Source organism: Quercus robur, chromosome 6 (genome assembly GCF_932294415.1).
Source record: "Quercus robur chromosome 6, dhQueRobu3.1, whole genome shotgun sequence".
NCBI lineage: Eukaryota > Viridiplantae > Streptophyta > Magnoliopsida > Fagales > Fagaceae > Quercus > Quercus robur.
In genome coordinates this window covers 22871698-22885123 of record NC_065539.1, presented here as the reverse complement: position 1 = coordinate 22885123, position 13426 = coordinate 22871698, and the positions used below count along the sequence as shown (strand labels likewise).

General features: G+C 38.9%; 1 protein-coding gene across 3 annotated transcripts in view; it reads left to right on the top strand.

Annotated features, from left to right (window-relative positions):
- Positions 1-4448, top strand: part of LOC126733299 (monooxygenase 2-like) — a 65466-nt gene extending 61018 nt beyond the window's left edge. The window contains exons 2-6 of one of the 3 annotated variants that reach the window (XM_050436538.1): positions 375-561; positions 1682-1744; positions 1842-2022; positions 2804-3029; positions 3686-4448. In XM_050436538.1, coding sequence (XP_050292495.1) covers positions 375-561; positions 1682-1744; positions 1842-2022; positions 2804-3029; positions 3686-4221 — 1193 coding nt within the window. In that variant the 3' untranslated portion in view covers positions 4222-4448. Of the gene's footprint in view, positions 1-298; positions 562-1681; positions 1745-1841; positions 2023-2803; positions 3030-3685 lie in introns of those variants that run through there. The other 2 variants (XM_050436537.1, XM_050436535.1) reach the window with 2 other exon arrangements.
- The last annotated feature ends 8978 nt before the right edge of the window (positions 4449-13426 follow it).

Here is a 13426-nt window from a genome sequence, read left to right as displayed (position 1 = left end):
TTTAATGTGATGGTGCTGACAGTTGAAACATCAGGTTTTCACATGTGCAACATAAGTATCTATATATATTCCTTCGTGTAAAAATTGAATACGTTATCTTTTGCACAACCGCCCAACATTTTTTACTAGTCTTTTTTTTTTTACTGGTCATTTTTGACCAGTACCTTATGACACGCAAATACATTTTTTTGTAAAAGGGTGCGGGTCCAACACAAATAATGTTTATTGTTTTGAACTTGTCTTTGAAATTTCTAAAAGAATTGGTATATATAAATATAGAACACTCAGACCTCCCATTTTCATTCATGCTTGAGATTATTTGAGAGAGAGAGAGACAGAGATGGAGGAGCATGATGTGGTGATAGTAGGGGCAGGTATAGCGGGTTTGGCAACAGCAATAGCCTTGAAGAGAGTAGGGGTTAAAGCATTGGTGTTGGAGAAATCAGAAGGGCTAAGAGCCACAGGTGCAGCCATAGGTCTTCACTCAAATGCTTGGCTTGCCCTTGAAGCCCTCGGTGTACCTCACAAGCTCACCACCACTACTTATCCCCCTTTGAGAAAGTACTGTACTTTCGCACCATTTTCATTTCAGGAGTTTCCTTTTTCCATTTCAGATAACAATCATGCGTTTCTATGCCATTTTAAATTTCTTCATGAAATTTTTAGACTTCCTTTGAAGACATTTTGCTCACTTTTATTTGCACACACTCTCACTTATGCAAGCATTCGCGTTAGTCTGATTAAATATTTCATTTTATATTAACATAAAAATCTACTTTTTCTATTTTTTATTTTAGACCATTATTTCTACAGAACACTCAAATTATCTATTGACTATTATATACCCTTTTATTTAAATAATTATTTATTATTATTATTTTTAGTTCTCAGTCTCTTTTATCTGTCTTTCTCTCTCATTTCTCAGCTCTCTTCTCTCCTGACCACCACAAAACTTCCATGGTTGGGCCTCTATGGTCATGGCTGAAGCTCACATGGCCACCATAAAGGCAAACCTCCATGGCAGTACCTCCGTTTCCTTCATCTGCTGTGCGCTGTCGATGCTTCTTCTGGTGCTACAGCTGTAGCCGCTACTTCTTCTTGTGCTACTGTTGTAACTTCTAGCCACTGCTCTTTTTCTTTTTCTTCTTCTTGACCGCTTCTTCTTCTTCTTTGATGATTTGCATAAATTTATATATGGGTTTGATGATATGGTTTTGAACTTGATGAATTTGATGATTTGTTCAGTGGAAGAGGTAGAGAAGGAAGAGAGCCTGAGGAGAAGAGAGAGACAGTCTGATGTGAGAGACGTGAGAAACGAGAGAAAAAATTATTAAAAAAATAAAATACAAAGCTACATTAAGTTTGGATTAGCTATTCTTTGTTGGCTTCTAGCTTTATTTATTTATCTACAATATATTATTTTCAAGCTTGCCTTCCAAAAATATATTTAAAGCTTTTTTTTATTATAAAAGTATAACTGTGCTTTCACAAAATAAATATATATATATATATATATATAAATTAATTCAAAAAGTGCATAAATCCCATCTCCATTTCATACTCTTATAAAATTAATATGAATAAGTGGAAATACATTATGTCCAGAAAATATATGATCATGTACATATCTTATAACAGTTAAGATTTTGATCTATATCGGTTTTTTTTTTTTCTATAATAGGGGAAACGTAACAAATATTGATACTGGAGCAACTCAACAAATCACTTTCCCCCAACCTGATAAGTATGTTAATTAAACCTTATCTTTCATATTTTCAGCTTCAAATCCATCCCAAAGTTCACAAAGCTTGACCCATTATTTCCCTCTGGTGGTGACGCAGGCATGGACATGAAACTAGACCAATACATCGTAAAGCTTTATTGGAAGCTCTGGCAAAAGAATTGCCAGTGGACACCATCCGTTTCTCTTCCAAGCTTGAGTCCATTGCAAACCTGCAGGCAGAAGAAGGCTCATCCTATGCTATCATTCACATGGAAAATGGAGTTAGCATCAAAGCAAAGGTGAATTATATACTAAGCACATTGTTAAGGATAACTTTTTTGCTTAATAATTTGGCTAGAAGTGATTAGAACAACATCATTTTCAATTGAGTCCACCATTAATACAATTTTTATTTTGCACTGATCATGACAAAAAAAAAATAGCAATTGAAAAAAAAAATTGTGAAAAATTGTGTGCCTAGACATTGATGTAAGCACAATCCCTCAAAAAAGTTATTTTATACAAATAAAAAATTCCTTATATTACCACATAAATCCTTATAAACAAAAACTCTTACTTATAATCCTATTACCATATAAATCTTTATAAATCCTAAACTTAGTATAAGTCAAACCTTAAACCTTACCAACGTATTTAACGGCCTAGTAGAAGGGGTCTTAGGCCAACAAGACTTTATTATGCAAAACATCTTGGATTCGAGTTATTGCTCTCCCACTAGAGACATATTGGTGCTCCTTATATTTTATTATAGATGAAGTCTGAGACTGGGAGCGTTTAGGGGCTATTAAGCTAACAGTTAGGTAGAGAAGCCACAATAGTTGCCCCTCTCCTAACCATTTTTTATTTGCCAAAAAAAAAAAAAAAAAAAAACCTTAAACCTTAAACCTTAAACCTTATATTTTATAATAAAGAGACTACAATGTCATTGAGTATAATAAGCCCATATTGAGACCCACCTCTTAGCCTCAACTATGGGCCCATATTATACCTCTTAATTAGTAGAGGTTACACTTTACATGCTTAATTTTTATTTTTGTTTCTCCATTTTGGATGTTACAGGCTCTGATAGGGTGTGATGGGGTTCACTCTGTGGTGGCCCGTTGGTTAGGACTGACCACGCCTGCCAATTCAGGCCGATGGGCCGTGCGTGGGTTGGCCATATTTCCTGAAGGCCATGGGCTAGACGTTGACTTCCAACAATTTGTAACTATTGGCAAAAAGGCTGGCTTTGCTGCCCTCAATGATAAAGAGGTCTACTGGTTTCTCTTAGGCAAATCCTCAAAAGGTTAGGCCTTTTCATTCCACCTTAATACCTTCTCTTATATTTATACTAATCTTGTCAAAGGTTTTCAAAATTGAGTCCATATTATTGAGTAAAATTCAGACTTGCTACCTTGACTTGAATTTTAAGTGACTATGCCAGTTTTCCAACCTCCATAAACTTTCTACTATGATCATTAATACAAGTAGGCTACCTCACCCCCAAGCAAAATAAACCTACTGGAAGTTTAGAGTTATATTTACCATAACACGAGTATACAAGCGTGAGTGGAAGTCTCACATGAAAGAAAAAATAAATAAAAGCTTGAGGAATTAATATAAAATAATTGGGTCGTAACTTAATAGCTAGGCTTAAACTTTTAGATTAAGTGATCGATCTCTACCTATTATATTAATGCCCAACAATCAAATATTTTCATTTTTGAGTCCATGTTTACAGCTATTTGATACTCTAAAAACAAAGAAATTATGGACAACATCAATGGGATTGATTGAGTCAAAATTGCCAATCAATTTGTAAATTGCATTATTAGTACCTCACCAATCTATTACCAATTAAAAGGAGTGAGTATTTTTTATAAATCATTGGTTGTCCCAAAAATTAAAACTGAATTCAATAATTTTAACTATTATAAATTCTAACAATCTTTGTCATTCCAGGTGAGGACATCCCACACGACCCTGAGATGATAAAAAAAGAAGTTATTAGTAACTTTGCCAAGAACTTCCCTACATCATACTTGAGAGTTGTCCAGCATTCAGATCTTTCAACAGTGACTTGCGCTCCCCTGTTGTTTAGATTTCCATGGGACGTAATACTTGGAAACCTGAGCAAAGGGAATATCACAGTGGCTGGTGATGCTATGCATCCAATGACACCTGACCTAGGACAAGGTGGTTGCTCAGCATTGGAAGATGCTGTTGTTTTAGGAAGACACATTGGGAACTTAATCATCAAGAACAAAAAGCTTGTGGCAGGAGATCAAGTTGCTGAAGCCTTAGAAAGATATGTTAAGGAAAGGAAGTGGCGTGTTGCTAAGTTGATCGTGGGCTCGTATCTAGCGGGCTGGGTGCAACAAGATGGGTCTGGATGGTTTATGAAGTTCTTAAGGGATTCAATATTCTATAGGCATTTTTCTAGATTGATATCTAATGATAAGCAGTATGATTGTGGGAAGTTGCCTTGTGTTTCATGAAAAGTATATATTGTTTCTGAAACTCCAACTCAGCATCCATATAGTGTTTCTAGATCCAATAAGAAATTAACACATGTATTAAAAATTTACTAGCATTGACACGAAAAATTTACTAGCTAAAATCCGGGATCAAGTGATGTGGGTGTGTAGGGTCAATTTATGTGGCAGCTATATGGGCGACTTGTGTCATTTATTTATAAGTCTATTATTCTTTTATTTGTCTTTAATATTCATTCAAACTTAATTATAAGTTTTGTTGGTAGTTGTCCCAGCCTAATAAATCTAATGTGATGCTAAGTCAGTTTAAAGAGTTGTCATTTGTATTGGAAGTTATCAAACATTTAGTTGTAAGCATTTATTTCACATTCAATGTATTCACCTATCAATTTCAATAAGATATCAGAAGAAGTCAGAGAGTTTTTATTTAAAAATTGGTCATCCTAATAATCAAGTGAGTTGGTCAAGTGTGTGATTCATCCTAATAATCAAGTGTGTGACTTGGTCATATTGAATAGCATTCCAAAATTATTCATCTTATCACCTGGTTAAATCTTTGGAGCATAATTTCTAAACCTCAAAAGTTTATATTTAACTCCCTAATTTAAGAACAATATATTATAACCACTTACCATCTGAATTGGAGTCCAAATTGGACAAGCAAAATTAGCAAAGACACATATTTCCAAAAAAATACAAACAACATTACTAGAATAACTCGCGGACAATGATAAATTCCAAGCGCATATCAAGGAGATTGATATTGCTCTCAATAATAACACTGATTCTGCTGTGTTGACTAATAATCTTGATGATGATATTGAATGCAGGAACTTTGGAGGTGCTGACAAGGAGTTGACTGACAGTAAGAGTGGTGGGCCTATTTAGGTGGATATGTTGGATCAAGGCCCAAGTACGAAGGCTATTGCCTGTAGTGGGTCTCAGACAAATAGCCCAATTATAAGAACTTGGAAAAGAATTACTATAGGGCAAAAAATTGCTACCCCAGTAACTGAGGAGACCCACGCTAGGAGTAAAAGAGGAGCCCAAGACCATGAACAGAATGAGTTAGAAAATACTTTAAAAAAGAAGAAAACGGACATGGAGGTGGCGGAAATAAGCAGGTTGATGGCTATGTAATTTAATGAAACGGCGGTGGCTACTTGGCAGTCCCGCCGAGAACAATGAGTGCATTAAGCTAGAACTGTCGGGGGCTTGGGAACCTCCGAACAGTTCGAGCACTCCAGGAGGTGATAGCCTCTGAAGATCCCAGCTTAGTTTTCCTTATGGAAACTAAGTTGTCCAAAGAAGATATGACGAATAAAAAGTACACGCTTGGATTCACAGAAGGATTAATAGTGGGCAGCATAGGAAGCAAGGGAGGTTTGGCCTTATTGTGGAAGAAGGATGTTATGGTTGACATTCAAACGTTTGGCCCATGGCACATAGATGCTGAAATAGGAGGAAATGACGGTTCGGGGAGATGGAGGTTTACGGGGTTCTATGGGCAACCGGAGACAAGTAGAAGAGAGGAGACTTGGCAGATTCTCGAGAGGTTAGGAAGTTCAAATTCACTACCATGGCTGTGTATAGGGGACTATAATGAAATTTTGAGTGATGCAAAGAAACTGGGAGGCAACCCGAGAGCACCGAAACTAATGGAGAGGTTCAGGGAAGCGATGAATAGATGTCATTTCAGAGACTTGGGCTATGTGGGGTCCCGGTTCACTTGGAGCAAGGTTTTTGTAAATGGAGATAGTTGGTGGATAAGGCTTGATCGTGCTCTGGCCACTCCGGAGTGGTTTTCCCGATTCGCAAACGCGAAGTTACACCATCTGTCCACCACGGCCTCAGACCATTGCATGCTCGCTCTAAGGTGGGGTCAGAATGGGAGACGGAGGAGAGTTGGCGCAAGACCTTTCAGGTTTGAAGCCATGTGGCTTCGTGACCCTCGGTGCGAGGAAGTAGTACGGGAGGCATGGGAGTATGGCTTATGTACTGCCATAGGCCATCCACTGAAAAACTGCATTTCCGAGTGCCATGCTCAACTCACTCAGTGGAATAAACGAGAGTTTGGTCATGTTGGCCGCCAGATTAAGTTGCTGAAGAATAGACTACAGGTGCTTGAAGCTTTCCCAGAGAACAACATGGACAATATTCAGCAGGTCAGACTAGCCCTTAACTCTTGGCTAGACACGGAAGAAGTAATGTGGAAGCAATGGTCTCGAAACAGGTACCTGAAGGAGGGAGATAGAAACACCAGCTTTTTCCATACAAAAGCTTCGAATAGAAAACAACGGAACTGGATTCAGGGATTGGAAGATGATAATGGCGTTTGGCAGGAGGGGTTGGATGATATTGAGCATGTTGCTACGCAGTATTTCTCCTCTTTGTTCACTTCTTCTCGGCCTGGTGAAATGACGGAGCTCCTTAATGTAGTTACTCCTTCAGTCACAGAAGAAATGAACCAACTCCTGGCAAGAGATTTCCAAGCTTCTGAGATAGCACAGGCAATTAAGCAAATGCACCCCCATACTGCGCCGGGACCTGATGGACTGCCCCCTCTATTTTACCAAAGGTTTTGGTCCTTCACTAGCAACTGTGTTATTCAAGCTGCCCTTGGCTTCCTCAACCATGGTATTGTTCCTCCTTACTTTAATGACACCCATATTGTTCTGATTCCTAAGGTTCTTAATCCTAGGATAATCACTGATTATAGACCCATTAGCTTATGTAATGTGGCTTACAAAATAGCCTCTAAAGCAGTAGCTAATAGATTGAAAAATGTACTATCTCTTATTGTCAGTGAGAACTAAAGTGCTTTCACAAAAGGGCGCTTTATAACTGATAATGTATTGGTGGCCTTTGAAACTATGCATCATATTAGCCAAAAAAAGACTGGGAAAGTGGGGGAGATGGCTCTAAAACTAGACATGAGTAAGGCATATGATAGAGTTGAGTGGCAATGCTTGGAGAACATTATGGGGAAGATGGGTATTCAACATAAAATGATTGAGGTGATTATGCGGTGTATATCTACTGTCACTTATTCCATTTGTATTAATGGGCAAACCCGAGGCAGAATTGTTCCATCCAGAGGCCTTTGCCAAGGGGACCCACTATCACCTTACTTATTTCTCTTCTGTGCAGAAGGTTTGTCTGCTCTCCTTCATCGTGCAGCAGAAAGACAAGCCATCCATGGAATTGCAGTGTGCCGAAGAGCCCTAAGAATCTCCCATTTACTCTTTGCTGATGATAGTTTGGTGTTTTGCCGAGCAACTCTAGAAGAGTGCAATGAGCTCTAACGTATATTCACTCTTTATGAGGCTGCCTCGAGTCAGCAACTTAATAAGGCCAAGACCGCTCTATTTTTCAGCAAGAATACCCCACGTGCACTTCAGGAGGAGATCAAAACTAGATTTGGAGCCCAGGTCATCCGTCAACATGAAAAATATTTAGGTCTCCCGTCCCTGGTGGGTAGATCCAAAAAGAATACTTTCAATGACCTTAAGGATAAGCTTGGAAAGAAACTTTAGGATGGAAAGAAAAGCTATTATCGAATGCAGGAAAGGAGATTTTAATAAAATCAGTGGCCCAAGCTATACCCTCATATACCATGAGTTGCTTTAAATTACCGGATTCACTATGCGATGAGCTAGCAGGGATGGTCCGGAAATTTTGGTGGGGACAAAATAATGGTGTAGACAAGATGGCTTGGCTTACTTGGGAGAAAATGTGCACACCGAAGGAATGTGGTGAGATGGGATTCAAGGATCTGAAGGCATTCAATTTGGCCTTGCTTGCCAAGCAAGGGTGGCGGCTCCAAACTTGCACCAACTCTCTGTTTCACTGTGTTTTTCGAGCAAAATATTTTCCCCACGGAGACTTTCTTTCTGCATCTTTGGGAGCAAAGCCGTCTTATGCTTGGAGAAGCATATTCTCTGCACAGCAGATTGTCAAAAAAGGTAGTCGTTGAAGGATAGGAAATGGGGAAAAGGTGCAAGTCTGGGGTGACAGATGGCTACCTATATCATCTACCTACCAAGTAGTCACACCGTGTCCAGAAGCTAGCTCTGATGTGATGGTGTCCACCCTGATTGACCACCAGATTGGAGAGTGGAATCTGGAAGCCCTTCGTAGCACTCTTATGCCTTTTGATGTAGAGTCTATCCTATCCATTGCTCTGAGTCCAACTCTACCTGAAGACCGTTTTATATGGGCTCCTACTTCTTCTGGAAAATTTTCGGTAAAGTCAGCCTATGAGGTTGCTTTGCAAGAAAGGAGTGAGCAATTATCTGAGGAAAGTTCTAACGCTACGTGTATGAAAGAATTCTGGAAGTTCATTTGGCGCTTGCGGGTACCAAACAAAATCCAGAATTTCACATGGCAGGCATGCAGAAATATCTTGCCCACGAAAGCTAACCTGTACCGTCGTCCAGTAACTCCGGACAACATATGCGAGGTGTGTGGAAAAGCAGAGGAAACAACAGGTCACTTGCTCTGGCACTGCCATCGAGCTAAGAAGGTGTGGAATGAGGTGGGTATTGATAAAGATCACGTCATGGATAGCTGCCCTAAATTTTTGGACCTGCTGTGGTATGGTCGAAACGTTAAAAAGTGGTCGGAGGAGAATCTCGAGTTGATGGTCTTGACGGCATGGGGTATTTGGACAAATCGGAATGAGGTCCGGCATGGGAAGAGTGGGAAGCCAGCTACTACTCTGGCTTAGTGGACAAAAAATTATTTGGAGGAATATTTAACAGCCAACCATGAAGTTCGGCCTTACCGTGAACCTGTGGAGGCAGTGTGACAGCTCCCTAAACCACCCTGGTACAAGGCGAACATAGACGGTGCGACATTTGAACATCAGAAAGAGGCCGGAATTGGAGTTGTTATCCGGGATCACCATGGTGTAATTGTGGCGGCGTTGAGTAAGAAGTTGACAGGTCCGCTGGGTGCTCTCGAGACGGAAGCTAAGGCCATGGAAGAAGCAGTTGAGTTTGCTTGGAATATGGGAATCAGGGATTGTGTGTTTGAGAGTGATGCGCAAATAGTAACGAATGCCATGCTTCGTCTCACTTATGCGCCTTCGTCTATTGCCAATATTGTAGCTGGTGCCATGTCCCATCTTCACAAGTTTCGGTCTGTCCAGTTCTGTCATGTACCGCGCACTGGTAACAAAGTAGCCCACATGTTAGCACAGTTTGCCAGAGGTGTGTCATCTTTGCATGCATGGGTAGAAGAAACACCAAGTTGTATTGAAAACCTGGTGGCCCAGGATGTAATGTTTTTGTCCTGTTCTGAATAAAGTTGCTTTATTTCACATTAAAAAAAAAAAAATAGCAAATTACAAAACCTCTCATTATTTATGATTCACATTGTAAATACTCTTACAGTATAAAAGGTGGATAATTGTCAACCAAACTGTTAATTTTGGTACTAAATCGTAAATAAATAAAAAATACATTTCAAAAACGCAAAGTGCTCAAATTTTAATGTAATAATTTAGTAATTTTCATAAAAATGTGTGCAGATTTCAAATTCTTGATGTTACATTTGTATAATAAACTCTATAATTTGATGTTGTTATCAAGTTATATTTTAAACTTTTTTTGTACAATTGAATACTATATGATTTTAAAATGTTATAATTTAATTATTTTGTGAGTTGCACAAAACCAATATAATTTGTATTTGAGATTTACGTAATTACTAAAAATTATTTCATAAGAATTTTACATGAGAATTATAAGTGCAATACAACTTATTCATATGTAAAAAGATTCTAACAAATAAACAATATAAATATATATATAATGTCTGTGTTTGTAATATGTGTCTTCATATGTTGGCTAGTGTATGAAGAAATATTTATCTTAATTATAAATCCTTTTCAAAAATCATTGCAGACAGCCACTAATTTTAGATATAATAGAATAATAAGAAGATACGTATAATAATCTCGATTTTTTTTTTTTGGGATAAAAATAATAATCTTGATTAGTATATAAAAGATTTATGACTAATTCTTCTGTTTTGGAACAAAAGTTTTGTTTTTGTGGTAAATATGAGTGATTATTATATGTTTTAGAGCTCTTTTAGGTGATGTAAATGGGGAGCCAAAGGGAAAGATCATACCTACAAGGGGACTGCGGCAAGGCGACCCTATATTGCCTTACCTTTTCCTTTTGCGTGCGGAGGGGTTGACAACTATGCTTAGAAAGGAGGAATGCGAAGGGATGATTAGTGGAGTTTCAGTCTGTAGAGGGGCACCACGGATTTCTCATCTTTTGTCTGTCGATGACTGCATCATTTTTGGAAAAGCTTGTATTGAGGAAGGCAATAGAGTACTAAAGGTGCTAGCTAATTATGAAAAAGAATCGGGACAAAAACTGAATAAAAAGAAGACGTCACTCTTCTTTAGTAGGAAAATCAGCAAGGAAATAAGGGAGGAGATAAAATGGATTTTTGGAGCTCAAATTATCCAAAAGCACGAAAGGTACTTAAGGCTGCCTACTCTAGTGGGGAAAGGGAAATAGAAGGCCTTTAGTCGCATTAAGGACCAAGTTGGAAGGAGAATTGCAGGCTGGAAAGGAAACCTGCTGTCAAATGCGAGTCGTGAAATCCTAATTAAGGCAGTAGCACAAGCGACTACAACCTATACTATGAACTGTTTTAAACTCCCAGATTCCCTTTGTCATGAACTCAATTCAATGGTGTGTCAATTTTGGTGGGGGCAGAAAGAGAAGGAGCGAAAGATGGCGTGGATTTCATGGGAAAAACTATGCCAACTCAAATCGGAAGAGGGAATGGGGTTTAAGGATCTTAAAGCATTCAATTTGGCTCTTCTAGCAAAGCTAGGGTGGCAGCTAAGTAAAAACCTGAACTCTCTTACCCACAGAGTGTTTAAAGCAAAGTACTTTACGGGTTGTTCTTTCTTGGAAGCACAAGTGGGGAGAAAGTCTTCCAATGTGTGGAGAAGTATTATGGCAGCAAGGGAGACAGTTGAAAAGGGGTCTAAGCAGTGTGTTGGTAATGGCAAATCAGTGGAGATTTGGCAGGATAGGTGGATTCCAACCCCGAACAATTTTAAGGTAATTACCCCCCAAGGTCCGAATGTTGAGCTGGTAAAGGTGGCGCAAATTATTGACGGGTATACGGGTATGTGGAAGGTGGATCAAATTAAGGATACATTTTTCCCCCATGAAACGAAAGTTATTCTCGGAATGCCCCTAAGCTCAAGATTGCCGGAGGACTCCCTGATTTGGACTTGGTCAAAGAACAATGAATTCACAGTGAGAAGCGCGTACATTGTGGCACTCAAGGTGCTTAAAGAAGCGCACCCGGCTAAAGGAGGTGGAGAATGCTCAGATAAGGGGAAGATTGCAGGATTATGGAAGTTGGTTTGGCAACTTCATTGTCCGAATAAAATTAAGCATTTCCTATGGAGGGCGTGTAAGAACATAATTCCAACTAACTTCTGCCTTGCATCAAGGAAAGTGACCTCGGACAATAGTTGTGGCTTTTGTGGAGGCTGTGAATCGTCTGGCCATGCGTTATGGGACTGTTATGCTGCGGCGGAAGTGTGGAAGGAAGTAGATATCAACTTGCCCATACTGAAGCAGCCCATGAATAATTTTATTGATGTGGTGTGGTCGCTTTATGAGAGGGATGGTGACTCAGATTGGGAGCTATTTGCCATAACAGCATGGATGATATGGAACAACCGTAACGTGTTCAAGCACGAAGGGAGATGCAAGGATCCTAAGAGAATTGCTTTAGAGGCCAAGGAGTATGCAAAAGAAGTAGCAGATGAATTTTGACCTTCTAGTCGCAGCCAAGCCCCGGTCAAAACAAAATGGCGTCCACCTCAACAAGGGAGATTCAAAGTCAACGTTGATGGGGCAGTGTTTACAAGCCTAAAAAGTTGTGGTATCGGGGTGGTCATTAGGAATGAGGTTGGACAGATTATGGGCACGTTGAGCAAAAATTTGCCCCTCCCTTTAGGTGCTTTGGAGGTGGAAGCGATGGCAATGGAAGAAGGGATTAATTTGGCTCGTGACCTGGGTTTATGGGAAGTAGAAATAAAGAGTGATGCACAGGTCGTAGTCAATGCAATCACTAATGCAATATCGCGGCCAAGCTCTATCTTGAAGGTGGTGGAAGGGATAAAATTGGGACTTGGTTCCTTTAAGTATTGGCTGGTAAGCCATATTAGCAGACATGATAACTTTGCTACGCATATTATGGCTAGGGAAGCTAGAGGTATTCATGACTGTCAAATTTGGGTGGAAGACACCCCCCCTGTAATTGCTATTCAAGTTCAGTTGGATGTAAATTGTGAGGACAATTTGTCCTAAATAATGAAAATGCTTGTGAGTTTCACTATCAAAAAAAAAAATTAGTAGAGGGTAATGCTTAACCGTCCAACTTTTTTGACTAGTCGCCTCTACATGCAAATTTGTACATGCAACTTTTAGTTGACTATATATGATATTGTTTTTGAGAAAATTACACTTTACCACCCTAAATTATGCCCCAAATTACACTTTACACCCTAAACTATTCGAATGTACAATTTGCACTCTAAACTATGATATTTGTTACACTTTACACCCCGATGTTACTTTTATAGTTAAGTTTAATGGAAATATGAATCATGTGCATTGCTTAAGTAGCACAAATTTAAAAGACCAAAAACCCCTTCTTCCTAATCAATTAAAAACAAAACTTTTTTTTTCCAGGTTTCTCATATGCGTGTGCGTATCAGCCCCTCTCCCCCAATTCAAAATCCTTGCAACTCTAAATCCCCAAATCAAAATCATCTTTGACACCACTGCCACTCCACTCCCGTTATTCCTAGAAGCATCAGTCTCTAGACTTCATGATTTAGATAACCTTCTGAAAAAAAAAAAAAAAAAAAAAATAGAGATCTAGATTTCCTTGCTTGTTGTAGCTTAGTATTTTTTTGCTATTCATATTTATATAGTTGGTAGTGTGCTTCAAGGATGGGAAGTGTGTAGATATGGATGCATTTGACATTCTTTGATCCCAATGCCTAGGTAAGGACAAGAAGATACTATTATGTGGTATTAATAATTGGATTATGTACAAAGTTTTCCACTGAATTTTTCTATCATCATTTGCTGTTCTTTGTTGTTTGTGCACATATTTAGTTTTTTACAGCAATCTAGGAAACTAGCATGGA